The sequence below is a fragment of the Oncorhynchus mykiss genome, chromosome 10 (genome assembly GCF_013265735.2).
Source record: "Oncorhynchus mykiss isolate Arlee chromosome 10, USDA_OmykA_1.1, whole genome shotgun sequence".
Taxonomy (NCBI): domain Eukaryota; kingdom Metazoa; phylum Chordata; class Actinopteri; order Salmoniformes; family Salmonidae; genus Oncorhynchus; species Oncorhynchus mykiss.
In genome coordinates, this window is record NC_048574.1 from 42,757,486 (window position 1) to 42,779,697 (window position 22,212).

The following is a 22,212-nucleotide window of genomic DNA, read 5'->3' on the forward strand; positions in this document are numbered from 1 at the left end:
CTAACATACTGTATACTAATGTACTATTAGTTCATTTTTGTATACTGTAAACAAATGGTATCCTTTCAGTTGAGCGTACTACCGGAATTTGAGGATGTTGCTATGCAACCTCTTGCTAGCTTGTTAGCATAAAAATGACTAGCCTGACACTTCGGCGTGTTCGTAAATTCAGAGAGTTGCCAGATTGTCCGTTCGTAAATTCAGAGCGTTTCCCTCTGGTAGCGTTCAGAATGCATACTGGACGCTCTGGCTGAGGAGTGGGGATTGTTCCGAGCATTCTGACCACAACTGCCCTAGCAGAGATGGTTTTCCAGAGCGTTGGTGACTATCTGTGCTGCTGGCAACAATTTAATGACGCTTTTTTTTTGCCGACGTTTACTGACACGGGCCATATTCAACGGGTGTTGAGCGTTCGTAAATTAATCAGTTATTCTGCGCGCTGGCACATTCAGATGAGAGTGCTCTGAAATCGGAGTAGATGGCCAGAGCGAATTTATGTTCATTGAGTCTCAGAACGCACGACTATACCACTTAGCTAAGATTGACGCGAATAATCAAGTCAATAAACGTTGGGTAGTTAAGTTAGCATATAGTTAATATACTGGCAAGTTCGATGAATTGCGTCATCGGCCCTAAAAGTATGGAAATAGTGTCCACTGTGTGTAGTCTTCGTATTTTGGCGAAAGGAGTACGACATCCGGTAACTTGTGGCATACTAACTCTATCCATACTATGACCAATAAACATACTACATACTCAATTTACGTCACAAATAGTATGGTTAGTGCGGTTAGTATGACTATTCGAACACAGCTACACTGTACATGCATACAAAACATAATGTAGAAATCTATTGAATTTTATCTGGGCAATAATTATTGTGTGCGGGCATGTTTCCGTGTTTTTATGTATGTGTGTGGAGGGTAGTCAGATGAAGGGTCACTGGCTGGTATGTGGGCTGCTAGCATTAAGATTAAAGACCAGTGGTCCCTGTGGGCGACACATTAATTGTCCGGCGGAGAGCCATTTTTTTTTGTCTCACCTTCCCTTCTGCCCGCTGTTTTATGTCCCTAGTCTCTTTCCCTGACTCGTTAACAACCGTTACTCCTGCTTCGTTAGAGGCCCCTTAATTTACTTTTATTTGATTATTCATGAACTTGTTTATCTGATTGGTTCTCCTGCTGTGACTTGTAGGAATGCATCCTGGGAGAAATAATGACAAATAAAATCTCAAAGGAACTCAATGGTCTTCTGTCTCCTTGTCACTGGCTCCTCTAGGATTCCCCTAGCCAGAAACTTTAATCATTTTACATTTTTAGAAACTATTTTGAAGTCATGGTTGAACTTTGGGTTAATTAATATCGTAACTTTAAGTTGGGAACTTTGTTTAGTTGTAATCTAAATTCCCCTGGCTGGAGTGAGATGGGGTTTGAGGGTGGTGGTCGGGAACTCTGTAGTGTTTGACTGAGCACTTCTCAGAGTGGAGCTGCTTGGAGAGAAAGAGAGCTCACACGGAACAGAGGGAATTCTGGGATGAAGCTCCCAGCCTTCATGAAGGATGACAGCCCAGGGGTTCAGTGTGATTATGAGGTCACCCTGAAATTAACACTGGAACAAGAAATAACATGCTAAAATGATTATTTTCTCAGACAGATTAACCTTCAGTGGGATATTGCTGTCCAGAACAGATTTGCTAAGAATAGATTGAACTAAGAATCAGAAGAGATTCAGTCAGAGTGGGAGAGGAGAGGGGATATTGCCCTCCACTGTATATTAACCAGGGATAGATTAACTAAGAATAACATTAGAGTTGAATTATCCAGCTTTCAGTTTTACTGTACTTGCAGTAAATCCGCCGTGTGTGTGTGTGTGTGTGTGTGTGCGTGCACATGTGTGTTTTCTGCTCATAGAAACGGACACCTGAGTTGCTGTGGATTGAAACATAAGTTTGTTATCCCAGAGACGTTGGCATTCTGTTGTTTGGCCTTATAAACTGCTTGACATCCACAAAAGTACACTAACACAGGAGTACAGAACAGCTTGATAGTTGAAACAGTGCATGTGTTTTTTTAGCACCGGCGGCAGAGACAAAGAAGCTTATGACACGCTGTTTGTTCAAACGCCACCATTCTGCAGGGTTTTCACGGTTCACTTTGACCATTCGTCCACTTAAACACACCTCTAAAACTGTCCTGGAGGCAGAAGGTATTACTACATCAAACAGCTTCACCTGACAAAGCCACAATGACTGTTACAGATGTAGGATCTTAATTTGAGCCAGTTTGCTACAGCAGGAAAAAAATCCTGCAGCAACAGGAAATGTTTTTTAAAATGTTTATTTAACCTTTATTTAACCAGGTAGACTAGTTGAGAACAAGTTCTCATTTACAACTGCAACCTGGCCAAGATAAAAAAGCAAAGCAGTTCGACACAACACAGAGTTACACATGGAATAAACAAACATACAGTCAATTATTACATACATGTGGATTATATTTCATGGATATTTTTGTAGGGGTTGATACGTTTCACATTAGGGCAAATCATGTCGGAAATTTTAAAGGTGAAGTAAGTTACAACCTTTAGAAGCCTTTTTAAACCTTGAATACACTACAAGTTTACATTTCCTGCTGTGGATGAAAATTCTCATCAACATAAGAGTGATCAAATTAAGATCCTACGTTTGTAGGCCTTTTACACAACCCTACACACTTCTACTGATGGGGCTGCTGGTGCTTGTACTATCTGACCCTATTTCAACACATATTGTAGGCCTATGTGGTGGGCCTGAACAATATGTCAATGGTTATATCATTTTTGGGCTGGTTTCATTGCTTCCCCTTGTCATTCCTTAGAGATATAGCTAGTGTTGTCTTTCTCATTGTGTGAGCTGATAATGGAATAATTAGAGCTTTGTGCACTAGCCCCTCCCCCTGCAGTCAATACTCCGCATCTTGTGTGAGAGTGTGTCTGTGTCTGTAGCTCGTGCACACTCAGGGAGCTGGGCAGGCAGTGGGGAGGAAGTCTGTCAGACTGCAGGCCCTGTAGAATGTGACCCTAACCCACGCTAAGCTAATCAATAAGGGCTCACATGTGGGATTCCTCCCCGTGAGCTAAACGCTAATGCTAGCACTCTGTTGGGCCAGAACACACAACACCTTCCTGACTGAGAGACATCTGCATACGCACACACATTTACTGTACACACACACGTATACTGCATCGCGAAGAGAGAAATATTATCTGTGAGTGATTTATGAGCTGACCTTATCATGCTGATATATAAATAAACCTGTCTCTCAGAGACTCGGCAGAAGTTAAGGCACGTGCTCTTTTGCAATTTCGACTTGCACTTCTCTGGCACTCTGCTATTTTCCAACCCTGGCGCCTTATTATAAGAGCTTGCTTGCGCTGAGGTGGGAGTGGTGGAAATAACTGATGTGTGTCCTTACAAACGTGCCCCAATGTTCAAGCAGCGCTAATAGCTAAATGTCTCCAAATGAATTCAGAGTTCATTTTGATATTTCTGGTGGGGGATAGGGTGCACACAATGCCTTTTGCTCATGGAATGAGAGATGTGATTTATGATATCATGCTTCTGACCATATCCTATTTAACAAACAGATTGTTTTTCATTTAATTTGAAGGGGGGGGGGGGGGGGGGGGGACGTATTAGAATGATTCACCGTCCATGAGTTTGTTGAGAACATACATGGCTCGAATGCGATGCAATTTTGTCTGCTATTTCTGTAGAAGTCCAAATATGGTCTGTGAGATGATTCCATGATGTTTATAAAGCATTACATTTGGGAACAGTGTCACGGTGAGTGGACATTCCCCATTCTCTTCATACTGGATCTATGTCCAGCTCCTGTGAAAAGTTTGGGTGGTGTGAAACCCTCCATAGTCTTCAGTTTCCTTGTCTATAGGCCTATAATACACCTACGGGGAGCAATTATGCTGCCTGTATCTGTTTAGACAGCCTATTTAAAACATATTGTTGTTTTTGTTTTTCATTGTATACTGTCTTTTTAGGCCTTATCAATAGCCTAGTGAATTTAACTATGCTTGGCATGCCTATGTCCAGACTGAAATTTAGTGTGTGTGTGTGTGTGTGTGTGTGTGCGCGCCTGCCTGCCTGTCTGTCTGTACCTAGGCTTGTTTTGTCTTATTTATTTTTTTGAGAAAATAGTGGTGGATCCATTTTCATAAAATCAATAATATTATGGATATGGCTGGGGGGTTGCTGCTAGTAATGCCCTCCAGGTGTGTTGCCCGTATTAATGATAGCGCACAATTTCCAGTGGTAGGCCAACACTGTACTGTCATCTGCTAGCATAACTACCTTCGCTCCTCGTCTCCTGCTCTCTAATTTGTGGGAGTGAAAACCGGGTGGACATGTGGTGATTATGAAGGTTTGGTCGATGCAGCCATAGCTATGTCTCCCTATTGTTGTTTAGTGTGTCATATTCCTTTCATTTCCTTCTCTTTGTCTTGTCTTGTTTTTCGGGGGGTGTGGGGTCAAAAAAACAAATGCATATTTATGAAATCTAATTTCAGCCCACTTGCCAAGTGCGATATGCAGCAGGCCCTAATTATATCTGATAAATATGCATGACTAACGACATTTGAGGATCTCCAATAATCAGAGCAAAGAGATCTCATTAAAACACGAGGGTGACTCATATCTGGATGCAGTCATGAGGTATATACACCCTGAGAAACCATTACAGTCTAACATGACACCAACGCCAATACCACAACATCATAATGTTGAGAAACAGATCAACAATTGGATCAACACAGATCAATACACAAATCCTTAGTCATCAAGTATAGGAATTCCAATTGTCCACAATCACATCTCAAAAACCAATAGGCTGAAACTTTAAAGGTAGAAATGTATCATGCTTTATCTTAATCTCTGTCCTATTACCCTCATATACAATGTGACACAGGAAGTTGTGCTCTGGCTTTTACACCTGCCAAACTGGGATCATAATCATCATTGTCGTACTTCATTGTTTTAATGGGCCATATTTAAAACAGGACGGGTAGTTGTTGGCTGGCAAACCGATGGCATATCGGTCAGAAGAGGTCTCTCATCTGGGTGTAAATCTCTGTGAGAGAGGTTGGCACCTGACTCCTTCCTCTGCCTCTCCACTTGGCGGTCTGAGATACCAACCTAGGAACGTCTTTTCAAATCACACATTCTCACTCCGTTACGACCCACACAATATTGAACCTTTTTAAAGGACAGGTACAGTGTCATGTATCTCACTTTTTCCATTTATCTCCAGTAATGAAATGTACAATTTCACACCATTGCTCTTATTGTTAAATATATCTATTTTCTTTTTTTTTATTACATAGATTCAAATAATGTGTGAATCTTAAAATTACAGACATTTAGAGTAAGAGTGACACTTTTTTTCCCAGCTTTAATATTGCAGAAAGATTGTGGCTTCTATCAATGTAATTGTCTGCATCATTTCCAATCCCCCATATATATTTTGGGGAAATATACAGTACCATTAAAGTCTGGACACACCTGCTGATTCAAGAGTTGTTTTTGTTTGTTGTTTTGTTACTGTTTTCTACATTGTAGAATAATAGTGAAGACATCAAAACTATGAAATAACACACATGGAATCATGTAGTCACCAAAAATATATTTAGATATATAGATTCTTCAAAGTAGCCACCCTTTGCTTTGATGAAAGCTTTGCACACTCTTGGTATTCTCTCAACCAGCTTCATGAGGTAGTCAGCTGGAATGTATTTCAATTAACCGGTGTGCCGTGTTAAAAGTTTATTTGTGGAATTTCATTCCTTTATTAATGTGTTTGAGCCAATCAGTTGTGTTGTGACAAGGTAGAGATGGCATATAGAAGATAAGACCAAGTCCATATTATGGCAAGAACAGCTCAAATAAGCAAAGAGAAACAACATACCATCAATACTTTAAGACATGAAGGTTAGTCAACCAGGAACATTTCAAGAACTTTTAAAGTTTCTTCAAGTGCAGTCGCAAAAACTATCAAGCGCTATGATGAAACTGTTTCTCATGAAGGCCGCCAGCAGAAAAGGAAGACCCAGAGTTACCTTTGTAGCAGAGGATAAGTTCATTAGAGTTAACTGCACCTCAGAAATTGCAGCCCAAATAAATGCTTCACAGAGTTTAGGTAACAGACACATCTCAACATCAACTGTTCAGAGGAGACTTCATGAATCAGGCCTTCATAGTCTAATTGCTGCAAAGAAACCACTACTAAAGAACACCAATAAGAAGAAGAGACTTTCTTGGGCCAAGAAGCACGAGCAATGGACATTAGACCGGTGGAAATCTGTCCTTTTGGGCTGATGAGTCCAAATTTGAGATTTTTGGTTGCAAATGCTGTGTCTTTGTGAGATGCAGAGTAGGTGAACAGATGATCAATGCATGTGTGGTTCCCACCATGAAGCATGGAGGAGGAGGTGTGATGGTGCTTTGCTGGTGACACTGTCTGTGATTTATTTAGAATTCAAGGCACACTTAACCAGCAAGGCTATCACAGCATTCTGCATCGATACGCCATCCCATCTGGTTTGCACTTAGTCCCACTATCATTTGTTTTTCAACAGGACAATGACCCAAAACACACCTCCAGGCTGTGTTAGGGCTATTTGACCAAGAAGGATATTGATGGAGTGCTGAGTGCTGCCTCCACAATCCCCCTACTTCAACCCAATTGAGATGGTTTGGGATGAGTTGGACCGCAGAGTGAAGGAAAAGCAGCCAACAAGTGCTCAGCATATGTGGGAACTCCTTCAAGAAACTTGAAAAAGCATTCCTCATGAAGCTGGTTGAGAAAATGCCAAGAGTGTGCAAAGCCGTCAGAGGAAAATGGTGGCTATTTCGAAGAATTTCACATATAAAATATATTTTGTTTAACACGTTTTGGTGGTTATGATTCCATATGTGTTATGTAGTAGTTTTGATGTCTTTACTATTATTCTACAATGTAGAAAATTGTAAAAAAAAAAATTTAAAAACTTGGAATAAGTAGGTGTCCAAACTTTTGACTGGTACTGTATATATTTTAAATATATATATTTTCTTTTATTATTTTCCCCTAACCCAACCATCCCTCCCCTAATTGGAGTAAAAACGAATAATTGACAACAATACTTAGGCTTCTACTTCCAGCTTATACATACTGTATACATTTTACAGACACAATATATTTTACATTAGTTGTCTTTATTTGTTTGTTTGTTTTAGGTCCCAGCCTTCAGCTATCCTCAACCCCTCCCATCTATCTCTGAAGGCCATCCAGTTTTGATTTCTAATTACCATATATTCTTCAACAGTGCTCTTTCACAAAAGTTCTGAACCTTTCTGTTCTCATAGTTTCTACAGATACACATTTTTGCTAAGATTATTATCACCCAGCAGTGCTATTTGCAGAGTTTGCGCAAGGTAAATATTGCAATTCTTTAGCCTTGAACCTGTGACCAAATACAAGCTACATATGGACAGTACCAAAACAAATGATCTAATGATTCTGTCTCTTTACAGCACAATCTGCAGAGCTGGGATGGTTGTAGCATTCGGAAACTATTCAGACCCCTTGACTTTTTTCACATTTTGTTACGTTACAGCCTTATTCTAAAATGAATTAAATATGTAAATTACTCATGAAACTACGCACAATACCTCATAATGACATTACGAAAATCTGTTTTTTAGAAATGTTGCAAATGTATAAAAAACGCATACCTTATTTACATAAGTATTCAGACCCTTTGCTATGAGACTTGCAATTGAGCTCAGGTGTATCCTGTTTCCATTGATCCTCCTTGATGTTTTTACAACTTGATTAGAGTCCACCTGTGGTAAATTCAATTGATTGGACATGATTTGGAAAGGCACACACCTGTATATACACTGCTCAAAAAAATAAAGGGAACACTAAAATAACACATCCTAGATCTGAATGAATGAAATATTCTTATTAAATACTTTTTTTCTTTACATAGTTGAATGTGCTGACAACAAAATCACACAAAAATTATCAATAGAAATCAAATTTAGCAACCCATTAAGGTCTGGATTTGGAGTCAAAATGAAAGTGGAAAACCACACTACAGGCTGATCCAACTTTGATGTAATGCCCTTAAAACAAGTCAAAATGAAGCTCAGTAGTGTGTGTGGCCTCCACGTGCCTGTATGACCTCACTACAACGCCTGGGCATGCTCTTGATGAGGTGGCGGATGGTCTCCTGAGGGATCTCCTCCCAGACCTGGACTAAAGCATCTGCCAACTCCTGGACAGTCTGTGGTGCAACGTGGCGTTGGTGGATGGAGCGAGACATGATGTCCCAGATGTGCTCAATTGGATTCAGGTCTGGGGAACGGGCGGGCCAGTCCATAGCATCAATGCCTTCCTCTTGCAGGAACTGCTGACACACTCCAGCCACATGAGGTCTAGCATTGTCTTGCATTAGGTGGAACCCAGGGCCAACCACACCAGCATATGGTCTCACAAGGGGTCTGAGGATCTCATCTCGGTACCTAATGGCAGTCAGGCTACCTCTGGCGAGCACATGGAGGGATGTGCGGCCCCCCAAAGAAATGCTACCCCACACCATGACTGACCCACCGCCAAACCGGTCATGCTGGAGGAAGTTGCAGGCAGCAGAACGTTCTCCGCGGCGTCTCCAGACTGGCACGTCTGCCACATGTGCTCAGTGTGAACCTGCTTTCATCTGTGAAGAGCACAGGGCACCAGTGGCGAATTTGCCAATCTTGGTATTCTCTGGCAAATGCCAAACGTCTTGCACGGTGTTGGGCTGTAAGTATAACCCCCACCTGTGGACGTCGGGCCCTCATACCACCCTCATGGAGTCCGTTTCTGACCGTTTGAGCAGACACATGCACATTTGTGGCCTGCTGGAGGTCATTTTGCAGTGCTCTGTCAGTGCTCCTCCTGCTCCTCCTTGCACAAAGGCGGAGATAGCAGTCCTGCTGCTGGGTTGTTGCCCTCCTACGGCCTCCTCCACGTCTCCTGATGTACTGGCCTGTCTCCTGGTAGCGCCTCCATGCTCTGGACACTACGCTGACAGACACAGCAAACCTTCTTGCCACAGCTCGCATTGATGTGCCATCCTGGATGAGCTGCACTACCTGAGCCACTTGTGTGGGTTGTAGACTCCGTCTCATGCTACCACTAGAGTGAAAGCACCGCCAGCATTCAAAAGTGACCAAAACATCAGCCAGGAAGCATAGGAACTGAGAAGTGGTCTGTGGTCACCACCTGCAGAACCACTCCTTTATTGGGGGTGTCTTGCTAATTGCCTATAATTTCCACCTGTTGTCTATTCCATTTCCACAACAGCATGTGAAATGTATTGTCAATCAGTGTTGCTTCCTAAGTGGACAGTTTGATTTGTATCACTAGCCACTTTAAACTATGCCACTTTGTTTACATACTCATCTCATTTGTACATACTGTACTCGATACCATCTACTGTATCTTGCCTATGCTGCTCTGTACCATCACTCATTCATATATCCTTATGTACATATTCTTTATCCCCTTACACTGTGTACAAGACAGTAGTTTTGGAATTGTTAGTTAGATTACTTGTTATTACTGCATTGTCGGAACTAGAAGCACAAGCATTTCGCTACACTCGCATTAACATCTGCTAACCATGTGTATGTGACAAATAAAATTTGATTTGATTTGATTTCACAGAAGTGTGATTGATTTGGAGTTACATTGTGTTGTTTAAGTGTTCCCTTTATGTTTTGAGCAGTGTATAAGGTCCCACAGTTGACAGTGCATGTCAGAGCAAAACCCAAGCCATGAGGTCGAAGAAATTGTCCGTAGAGCTCCGAGACAGGATTGTATCAAGACACAGATCTAGGGAACGGTAACAAAACATTTCTGCAACATTGAAGGTCCCCAAGAACAAAGTGGCCTCCATCATTCTTAAATGGAAGAAGTTTGGAACCACCAAGACTCTTCCTAGAGCTTGCCGCCCAGCCAAACAGAGCAATCGGGGGAGAAGGGCCTTGGTCAGGGAGGTGACCAAGGACCTGATGGTCGCTCTGACAAAGCTCTTGAGTTCCTCTGTGGAGATGGGAGAACCTTTCAGAAGGACAACCATCTCTGCAGTACTCCACCAATCAGGCCTTTATGGTAAAGTGGCCAGATGTAAGCCACTTTTAGTAAAAGGCACATGACAGCCCACCTAAAGGACTAAGATTCTCTGGTCTGATGAAAACCAAGATTGAACTATTTGGCCTGAATTCCAAGCGTCATGTCTGGAGGAAACTTGGCATCATCCTTACGGTGAAGCATGGCGGTGGCAGCATCATGCAGTGGGAATGTTTTTCAACAGCAGGGACTGGCAGACAAGTCAGGATTGAGGGAAAGATGAACGGAACAAAGTACAGAGATATCCATGTTGAAAACCTGCTCCAGAGCGCTCAGGATCTCAGACTGGAGAGAAGAAGGTTCACCTTCCAACAGGACAATGGCCCTAAGCCCACAGCCAAGACAATGCGGGAGTGGCTTCGGGACAAGTCTCTGAATGTCCTTGCGAGGCCCAGCCAGAGCCCAGAACCCGTTCTAAGAGAGTCCTGAAAATAGCTGTACAGCAATGCTCCACATCCAACCTGACAGAGCTTGAGGATCTGCTGAGAAGAATGGGAGAAATTCCCCAAATACAGGTGTGCCAAGCTTCATACCCAAGAAGCGCCACACCCAAGAAGACTCGAGGCTGTAATCGCTGCCAAAGATGCTTCAACAAAGTTCTAAGTAAACGATCTTTATACTTATGTAAATGTGATATTACAGTTTTGTTTCAGTTTTGCAAAAAAAACTGTTTATTACTTTGTCCTTGTGGGCAATTGAGTGTAGATTGATGAAGGGGGAAACTATTTAATACATTTTAGAATAAGGCTATAATGTAACAAAGTGTGGAAAAAGTCAAGGGGTCTGAATACTTTCCGAATGTACTGTATATAACATTCTATTGGGTGCAAGGATATTGTATCATTTAAATTGAAAAACGTTGTTTTATGTAACAGTTCATAAACCATGTGCCATGGAATCGGTACATTGTAAATCTCTTACCAACTATTTTGCAACCTGTATTTCTCAGCTGTTAATGTTTTGGTCCTTAAATGAAACTGGTATACTTTTTTATTCATCACAACTTTAACCAATTTTGGTCTTTAAAGCAGGACCGACAGACAAGTTCCTTACCTTCTCTGGCTACCACTTGCCTCCTCCATTTTTGCGGTAATGCTGCAATCAGTTGGTTGTAATTTTGGATAGAGAAGACGTTTCCATATTTTTGATAACTGCATGTGTGAGAACCACCAGTCCTATTTAGGATATTTTTTTACAAAGATTATACCGTTTAAAAAAAAACATTTCTCAACAAATATATATATTTTTAAGCAATTAGTATATTTGAGTTTAGCCATCATTTTTGTGATATTTGTTCTGTCTTTTCTGGTAGATTAAACTGAAATTGCAACCAGCTTTGTTGTTTTAAAAATAGTGACTCAGTTGAATGTGTAGGCTACAGCATAGTCGATAACATCCATTCAGTATAGCTGTGTCACTTCCATGACATTTACAGACAGCCAGTCTTAAAATGGAGTCAGGGATATAAATATGTTAATTTACCTTTATTTAACTAGGCAGTTAAGAACAAATTCTTATTTTCAATGATAGCCTAGGAACAGCAGGTTAACTGCCTGTTCAGGGGCAGAACGACAGATTTGTAACTTGTCAGCTTGGGGGTTTGAACTTGCAACCTTTTGGTTACTAGTCCAACACTCTAACCACTAGGCTACCCTGCCGCCCCGGATTGTTGTCTTTACAGGCAGATAGCTAGCTCCTTTCTTCTTTCCCTCAGCCTGATAGGGCTCACATCCTTGTCTTGTCATAGCGTGTTGTAGCATCATATGCCATCACTGTAGCGTGTTAGTCTGTCATCAGGTGGAGTGGCTGCAGCAGGGGAGGTGAGGGGCGGTGTGGGGGTGGGGTGGGAGGTATTCAGCAGACAGTGAGCGCTAGCCTCATAAAGCCTTTATCACGCCTAAACGGCTCCATCTCCCAAAGCCAGGGCCAGATTAGCGCCGCCCATTCGAGTGGAACCATGAGAAGGCAGGAACCAACTAAACAAAGCTGTGAGGGGGAAGCCAACATAGACGCACCGGAGGGGGGGGGGGGTGTCACGCTTTTTTTAGGCTTCCTGATTGATGTGTCAATGGGCTTTTATTGCTGTTGTGTTCTCTGAGGAGTCAAGTCGATTACATGGAGAGCATTTTACACTTCAAAGTACCGTAGCATGGATGGATATACAGTATCCAAGATGTGAACATGTGAATGGGAACATGTCTTAGTTCTGTCAGCTCAAGTGCACAATGTACACGATATAATGCAAATCTTACGTGCATATGTAACTGATGTAGGACTGCTGTTTTTACATAATACTAAAAACGGCTATAGTTAATGACTCGTGTGTGTCTCTCCAAACACAGACCCACTAATGAAACATGACCTCTGACCCTTGTGTGTACCCAGGTGTGGCGTGTTGGCCGTGGGAGCTGTCAGTCTGCAGCTGGCCTATCTGGAGCTCTCAGGAGAATGGACCAGAGCAGACAGTCTAGCTGAGGATGCCCCCCGTCCATCCCCATCTCTACACCTGCTCTCTCACTTCTCACACCATGCTAGGAAGACGCACTCTGCACCTCTGCTTCTGACCACCCCCTACCCCCCCCCCCCCCACCCCCCCACCCCTCCCAATACCTTATTTATCCCAGTATCTCCAATAACCTACTAATTTTAGGTTATTTGGAGGTCCTTTCTATACCCATTTCTGCCCACGAGTGAACTCTTGGTCATAATTTGTTTTTCTGGCCAGAAGACTGAAGGACATGTCCTTCTTCTCAGAGAGTGGTCCCAGACGGCAGGGTTCTGGTGGGACGCGGCGCTCCAGCCCCCGCAGGATGTCTGACCCGTGTCTGGTGTGTCTCCTGAGCCTGGCCCTCTGCCTGACCCTGTCTTCCTGTCAGCGGGCCGACCTCAGCGGGAAACACCCCATGGTCACCACGGGCTATGGCAAGCTGCGCGGCGTCAGGAAGGAGCTCAACAACGAGATCCTGGGGCCCGTGGAGCAGTACTTGGGCGTGCCCTATGCCACCCCGCCCATCGGCGAGCGTCGCTTCCAGCCCCCTGAGGCACCAGGTTCCTGGCAGGAGATTCGCAACGCCACCCAGTTTGCCCCTGTATGCCCGCAGAACGTACACGGGGTGCTGCCTGAGATTATGCTGCCGGTGTGGTTCACTGACAACCTGGATGCTGCAGCAGGCTACGTTCAGAACCAGAGTGAGGACTGTCTGTACCTCAATGTCTACGTGCCCACTGAGGATGGTGAGTCCAGCTCCTGTTCCATCTATCAGGCCAGAGTAAACTTCCAGTCAGGCAGGCTCAGGCTAGGACAGACTGTCTAGGGTTTCTACTGCTGGGGATGAAGAGATCTCCTCAGTTTTGGTCAGATAGTTTATTCACATCCTGTTCTAACTGGTGTGGAGTAGGTTAGGTTCATTTAAGGTTAGCAGTAAGATACCACATTTACACCGATCACTACTAACCTTGTGTTTGTTTCGTCTCCGGTTGAGAAGCAGGTCCTTCTTGGCTATCTCACTCCAGAGTAAGACGGTAGTGTGAAAATGACCAGGATGCATTGCATGTGTCATCCTCCTCAGCCTTTTTATGTCACAGTGCAACTGTTATTTGGTCCCAGCAAGAGGGAACGCTATTGAAGCATCTTTATAGAGTGGTATCATTTGGATCATTCTTTCAGGAGATTGTAATCAGAGACACAAGGGCTCTTAAGCTGAGCCAATAGACACCCATGAGATTACCAAAGAATAGCAGCACTTACACTCATGTCAGCCTCGATTACTGTTTAGTCTGTTGTTCAGGCAAGGTTTCCTTGATATGCATACTGTACGCTAGTCCTGTCAGAGCAAGGGATTTTTAGCTTCAGTGTATAGTAAGAGCTGGAAATTGCCCAGGACCTCACAATAGGATATTCTATTTATTTTAACAGGGAGTCATGCCGAGACCAAGGTCTGTTTCACAAATGAGCCCTTTATACTCATCAATACACATCAAGCAATGTGTCAATCAATATACACTATACTCACGATATTTATTGAGATTTTCACGATTCTATATGCATTGCGATTTGACGTTCCAAACATGTTTCTCATTATGTGTCTGCTGCAGAGAGATGAGAGGGAGCATGAGAAAAGGAGTGTTGGCCAACCATAAAAGTGCTCAAAACATGTTGGCTCACTGTTTAAAAAGAAGATGGATAACACGCTATAGGATGAAAAATACTGGAGTCTTGGCACAGGTACAGCCGACTAGAGCCAGCTAGCAACAAAAAACAACAACCTTGGAGTCCAAACTATTGATATAACATCCTCCAAAATGATACATAACTGTCAAACCCCCATCACTTTGTTGAAGGGTCGGCTCGGTCAAAAGGTCAGTGTTTGTTAGCTATGCTACTCCCTCACTGTGTGTCCACATTTGTTGAGGAAGTATATTTACCCATGGCTTGAGGATTGAGACATGTCAATGACAAAAATGTACTAGGTAACATAAACGTAAAATGAACATGAGTTCTTGGCGAGGGACAACCGAAAATCTAGACCACAGTAAAAAAAACATGTCCCTCTAATGAAGCAAATTGATGAATTGTATGTTTACACCAGATCATCTCTATTGTCTGACCCAACTGGGCTGTGTTTGTTTCCTCGCTGTGTGCTCGGGAAAACAATATTGTGCACATACTTGTGAGACTTCTAGGTTTAGCATTTACATATACGGGATTTGTATCTCCATTTTAGGCTGCCCAGTGGGCTTGCTTGTATCAAGGGCATTCGGTTCTGAGAATTTCAGCTGTGCTCCTGAAATCCTTTGTGTACTGAATCTCATTGGAGTTGAGCATTAGCTATAATCAGATTTCAGGCAGTGTTACCAGTCCGTTTGGGGTTAAGCCATTTATAGCACTCATATTTAATTATTTTCAAGACCAGCACACCAATACACACACACACATACACTCCAAAGTTAAATTCCTTTCCTGAAGATGATAATGTAGGTATGACATGTTAACATGCTCAGCTCAGTAACCAGTAAGCACAGTGCACCTATGATCAGGTTGAGAGACTTCATATGCTGCAGATGATAGCTCATCTCCTTGGTTGTCATGGAGGTCAACCTCTATACATTAGCTTGTCATAATTGGTTGACCCAAAGCATCACTGCAATAGAGGGCCTGAGAATCCTAGCCTCGTTGGTTCCCACTATCTGCCACAAACCAATCATCTCAGTAAGAAGTGCTTGCCTCAGCAGATCAGCCTGCTTCCATCTGCATCAAGCAGTGTTCTGACGGGGGTCTGCTGATCTCTGATTATATTCTATTTGACAGAAATCTACTGCTGAAGATTGACGTAATAACTTAAAGGCACAATCTGTAAGATTTCCTGCTGTTTAATGTTTTTTTAAATTTGTATTATTGATATACCGTAGCATAGCCCAAACCAGAGTTTGGGCTGCTGTTGGGTTGAAGTACAGACTCTGGATTGGCTTTAAGGAGAGGGATAAAAAAGTGTTTTACTATTTTCTTTTGACAGGCTCTGCCCCCTTGTAGTTGATTAGTTGTCCAAGCATTGATTTATTTTGACTCAATAAAAGCATAATGGAACATAACAGTGTAACTTCAATATTCTCTTCAATCAGGACCAATTAAACACATTTGGAAAGGAAAGGATTTTTCTTCAAAGATTGTTCAGTATTCAGTAAAGCTAATTAGCAGGTAGTGTTTAACATAAGCCACCTTCACAAACACACACACACACACACACAGTATGTGTATATACATGTATATACACACACACACACAGTACTGACTCCACACAGAATTGCAGTATGTCGATCCCCCTGTACTGTAACACTGACCTCACAATAGAGACGCTTTTTATAGACCTAAGTAAATGTCTAGGCTCTATAGTGTTACTGTAGTAACATATTGGGCTTTGCTTCACCCCATGATATGTCAAAACCCAGCTCACACAGTATACTAGATGTAATGGGCTTAGGCTGCAGTCTACATTTAGCCGACATGCATATTTCACTGTGTATGAGGCGTTGTAACAGAGAGTTTGAGTGTTTGCAATCCCATTGTGATGTCTACTCAGCAGCAATACACTGCGAAGGATGTGACATCACAATCCACCAGGCCACGTCTTGGCAGTGTTCCAAATTAATTTCCGTTTTAATCCGATCAATATGTTCCACAGCCAAACAGAAAGATGGTACGTGCTCAAGAGTCATTTCAAGCTTCAGAGTATAAAACACATGAAGACTGGTAGGGTGATGATGATTGGTGGGGGAGGGGAAACTGATATGAATGTATAAATAAATGAATAAATAACAATTGACACTGCAGAAGAACTACCGTGTGAATTGCCTCTGATGCAAGAACAAACCTCAAACAAATTATTCTATTTTTGCTATCGCAGCAGCCCTTGATCTGGTGAAAATTGGATCAGGATTGTTCTTCGGGGGAAATGAGACATCGTTGTGTACTGTATTGTAGCAGTCGCACCTCTGCTAGCTCCTGCCTAGTGCACAACTCCACAGCTAATTAGCCCAGAAACTGAAGGTTTATCTAATTCCATGTACACAAAAGAGGGATGCCTTTGAAAGTGAGCTTTGGGCTGGGATGGGAAACGAGGGGCACCAGAAACACTGCTGGATTCTAGCTCGACCTGGCCAACAGACATTTTTCATCCTGTTGATTAATTGCGTTTAATCAAGTGAGGCAGCACCTTGAACACTAAATAGTGTATGAATAGGGTAGTGAGTTATGTTGTAAATATTTTCTAAATAATGTCTAGGTACTGGAGAGAAGGGGAGATTACTGTAATTGGGAAGCCTGCGATTGGCTTGTGATTGGCTGAAATCATATTCTATGTCAAGTTGCTATGGGTTATGCTGCTTGGGAGGAAAATGGATTGTGTGTGATTTGGTTATTCCCAAGGGTACAGGAGTGCCTATCTGTGAGTGAAAGTGTGTTTTTTTACATGTGGCTTGTGTTCTTGTCATATTCTGTCACATATTGTTAGGGGTCACTGCTCACACAGGCCTGTCACTGTCCTCATCTATTACTTCCTGTGTGTGAAACAATTGAGTGTTCTTGAAAGTCAAAATATCAATGTTCCATGTTCATACAGCAGATGTAGTTCATACAGTATTGACATATTTTGACTTGCTTCGGGTCTATGGATTATTACAGTTTCCACACATCACAGTTCAATATCCCACACGCTCAAGGCCTGTTTAGTGCACCACTCTATGTATCCCCCTTATTGACTGTCCCTCTAATGGACCCTCATCTGAGGCCTCAGAATGACCCAACACTCACAGACCATAGAGGAAACCACACATCACACCCTTTTGCCCAATTTTAAGAGTAGTACCGTGGAAGGAGGAAATACTCAGACAGAACCCCCTCTGCTCTCAGCCTCTGAGCTCCTCCCTCCCTCTCTCTTTGTATCCCCCCTCCCTCCTCCTCTCTATGCGGGCTGTGGTAGAGGAGGTCACAGGCTCTGAATGCAAATCAGTTCCATGTCCTTCCCCACCAGGCCGCTATGTAGCCTGCTGCGCCCTCAACGCCAATGAAATTTGAATTGCTTTTTAGAATAATGAAAACAAAGCTGACCTAATGTCAGAGACAAACACACACAGGGGCTCTTTTTAGTCCAGCTGTGCCTGGGTTCCTCACGTGGAGAATCCCCTGTACTGTATTAGCCGCCAGCCTGCTCGGCGAGAGCACTGTGTCATTGCATTCCTATTTCCCCCAGACGGTCGGATCGTCCGTATTTCAGCAGGCGGGGGCCACAGAGCTAGGTATGGACGGAGGGAGGGGTATGGGAATGGCACTGTGAACACTGTGAGCCGCTGGAGAAGCACGGTGAGGGCCTGATGCTGTGTCTCACACCTCGTCAAACACACAGCACAGTACGGTCATGACACACTGGGGAAATGGAGAAGGACAGCAGACAGCAGCTTATGTTCAGGCCGCTCCACGCTCACTCAACCGTGGAGAAACAGTGTTGACTTGGAGGAGGGGGACAGGAGCTGAGCTAAATGATCATCTGTGGACCACTGGATTTCACTGAACGCCAGCCCATTACATCATGTGTCAGTCAGTCTGCTGCCCAGCTCCTAATTGGAGCACATGTAAGGGCTGAAATGGATACTCTGTTCCTCTGTTGACCCAGCTACATTTCAACTGCACATATATTCAAATCAAGCTTGTTAAAATTCTTTAGACGTGTTTTTTTCATCGGTGTGGTTGATTATTATGCGTAAGATGTGTTTTCTTTATTTTCTCACTCTTTTGGTTCCATGACTGATCCTGGCTGCATCTTCCTGCCAATTTCACTTTATAAATGGTGTTAGAATCAGGGGCCAAGCTGCAGAAGAATTCTGCAAGGTAAAATAATCAGAATGAAAAATGTATTTGTGCCCTTATTGACCTGTCTAGAAACCGAAGGGAAGGCTTTCACATCTAGTAACACTGTTCTTGCTCAGTAGTATGCAGACAAATGAGGTGTCTACCGTTCTTTACCAAACTTGTTGTGCCGCCATCCTTTTCCTGGAAGTGAAACAATGAGTTCATTGGCATGAGATTGATGGCTGAGAGATGAGGAAAGTGGCAATGAGGTTGTCCCTTTTAAAATGAGGCAGGTAGTGTTCTACACATGCATTGCTTGCTGTTTTAGGCTGGGTTTCTGTACAGCACTTTGAGATATCAGCTGATGTAAGAAGGGCTATATGAATACATTTGATTTTGATTTGATGTACCGTATGTAAATACTGCAGTATGGTATACGTGTTTATGACTTATGTCCGGTGGAGTATTTGTGACTGTTTCAAGGATGGATGTGTGTATTAAGGTGTTCTTGGCCATTCTCAGACATCTTGTTCAATGTCAAGCCATTGAAGCAGGCGTATAGGTGCTGTAACTATGTCCTACTCTAAGTGGCTGGCTGTCCACGTGGAGCTGACAACTCTGTAGAACTGGCTCTGTCAATTAGATGTGAGAGAAGGCCCCAGCTACAGCCCCATGCAGCACCACTGCACATGCTGACATCGTCGCTGAACACAAAGACAAACCTGTTTGTTTCTCTCCCCACAGAGCCATGTCTCTGTTAGGAAACAACGCTATCATACCTGCTTGTCGCATCCCAAAATGCACTGCAGAAAATGTCCCAAAGTGCGCTCCAGCACATTACATTTTCTCCTCCAACACGACAAAAAAAAAATCCTTTGACAGCACAACAGATCCCAACAAAACACATCCAACAATCATCCCGGATTGAGCCTCTCCCATCAGAGACAGAATTGGGCTTCCAGGAAGCATTACGCCCATGCAAAGTCTTTAACTGAAGTCTGCCACTCTATTTCAAAGGGAGACGGGTTCCATTTCAGCAGAGCTGCTCTCTGTATGCAGCTTAAGCTTTTTAATGGGTATTAGAGCAGGTATGAAATCACTGTGCTCTCCATTAAGCAGTTAGGTGTGGTATTAAAGTGCTGCTGGGAAAGTGCTGACTGGACAGAGGGGCTAATCTTCCTTCCCCTCCATTTACAGGCTGTCTACCTGTCGCCCCTCACCCCCACCCCCTTACTGGAACTGCCCTTACACCAAGGGGACTGGGGGCGGAAGGGAATCGGGTCAACATTGATCACTCCCCTTATAAAATAGCACTTGCATATGAGGATTGAGGAAGCACTATAGTAATGACGAGAGAGAGCAGAGAGAGAGCAGAGAGAGCAGTGCTGGTGCTCTGGGTGTGTCCCTGTTCCAGCAGCCATTCGTCCAGCAGTGCAGAGTGTTGGCCATGCGTTTTGCCAATAGATCTGTCTTTGTGGCACAGCGTGACAGAGGCTGTTGTTAGCACCTTATAAGGGAGCCATCAGAAGACAATGGGAGAGATGTAGTTAGCACACTGTGAGACTGATAAAGCTGCTGGCTCACCAACAGAGAGTATACTGTGTCTGTTAGACGAGAGAGTGTATCGCCAACACACAGGGAGAGAGGACCCACTGGACACAGACGTCTATTCAACATCTATTCCACATTGGTGCGACATAATTTCATTGAAATGATTCAACCATTGTGTGCCCAGTAAGGAGTGTGTTAGCACCATAAAGGGAGAGTGTGTTGTTAGCATAGCTAGCAATCCAGGTGGCACTATGTTATTAGCACACTGTGTGTGTGTGTGTGTGTGTGTGTGTGTGTGTGTGTGTGTGTGTGTGTGTGTGTGTGTGTGTGTGTGTACAGGCTAGCGTGCTAAATGCTAACAGTGATTGAGAGGGACGATAAAAGCTGTGTAGTGATTGGGCTGGCCATGTAGCGCTCCGCTGACAGATGGAGACAATAAACAAATGAACAGGATCCATATTGGCCAGGCTTACAGAGAGCGGCGTTATTGTCTTTCCCCTATGGAGCGTTTAACTGCCGTCACCATTAAAACGGAACGTGGACCTCTGTGACCTTGGCATAGGGGAGCCCTGTCAGACGTCCTCACATGGCTGCGTAAATACTGAACCACCACTCCCTGGCCGGCTTCTTGTATGGTTACACTGGAGGAGGGAGAGACACTCATCACGTGCATTAACATCGCTGGAGTGTGCGTGTGTGTCCCTGGTCATCCCCTCCAGTGTAGTTGTGTATAGTGGCAGACCAGTCCCCATGGACGTGGTGTAGAGAGCCCAGATACCCTGTAGCCTGAGGGCTGCAGCGCTGGGCTAAGGGGCTAAGTGGGCACATGCTTCATGATGGGTTGGCATTCCCCTGTCTGCCTTCTGACGGCAAAGAATGATGGCTTGATTCTCTTCATTGATTTTCCTCTACAAAGCACTAACGTGTAGGGAATAAATGGGAAGAGAAAAACAATGAGATGTTCTCTGGGGTCGTTGACCAGGCAGCTCTTGGCTAGGCACTGTGCAGGGGAACAGGCTAGTTGTCTCCACAGGGCAAGTTGTATCTGTAATGCTCTCTTACTTTTGGCTTTCGGGTTGTTTCGGAGATTTTTGAAAATGAGATCGAGGTTGCTCTTCCTGCTTTGTCATTTTTTTTCCTCTTGTGTTCTTGTTCACTTTTTAGTTTTTTGCTTTTTCAGCAAAGTGCAATCTTTTTGAATTTTCTCTTTTCTCTTTTCCCTCCCTTTTTTCTGAACCTTAGGTCCACTCACAAAAAAACACGATGAGTCTACAATGAACAAACCGAGGGATGAAGGTATTTTTGTTGCATGTTTTACCCTTTTTGTTGTATTTTTCAAACTTTTGGAGGGGATAGTTAAATTGAATAACAAACTTATATTATTAGTTTGTGTCTAAGTGTAATCACTTATTATTTTTCTCTGTAATTCTAATCGTCTCACAATAATATAATAATATAATATATACAATTATATATTATTTTATACCATATACTTAAAACTAGCTACACTAGTTAATGGTGTGAAGTAGACTGATATAGACTCTCACTCTCACTCTGTCTCTCTCTCACACACACACAAACACACACACACACACACACACCTCAGTTGTTCCACCCATCCTTGCCACAGAGCAGTTTTCTCCTTTTTCGCTATATGGTTAATCAACCAATAAACAGAATTTGATATGCATAGAACTTTTTACAAAGTCATGCTGTTTTGACTGTATTCTGTCTTGCGTCAGTGAATATTTAACCTTGTGTAATATTCTTTACCTTCCATCATTTGGATTTGGTCATTTGATTGATCCACTTTACCATTTCTTTATTAAGTTATTTGTTGGGGAATAGGGGAGGATTTTTAGAGTAAAAGCATGATAGTTTGGGTGGGTGGTGGGGGCGGGGGGCTTGTAGGCTGTCATTTGAATGGATTACAAGCAGTGGAGCTTGCTAACTGACATGCATTACACATGCAAATAAACAGGTAATCAGTTGTTAAAACTAGCCAGGAAAAGATGCATTGACTTTATGTAATCAATAGGTTTGAAAGATCAGACTGTTACCATAGTGTTTTGTGTGTGCGTGCATCTTTGTGTGTGCATCTGATCAGGTGTT

The 22,212-nt window shown here is 43.2% G+C and overlaps 1 protein-coding gene across 1 annotated transcript in view; it reads left to right on the forward strand.

The window, feature by feature from the left end:
* Positions 1-22,212, forward strand: part of LOC110533114 (neuroligin-2) — a 70,882-nt gene that overhangs the window by 17,321 nt on the left and 31,349 nt on the right. The window contains 2 exon segments of the mRNA XM_036990359.1: positions 12,594-13,442; positions 21,343-21,396. Coding sequence (XP_036846254.1) covers positions 12,947-13,442; positions 21,343-21,396 — 550 coding nt within the window. The 5' untranslated portion in view covers positions 12,594-12,946.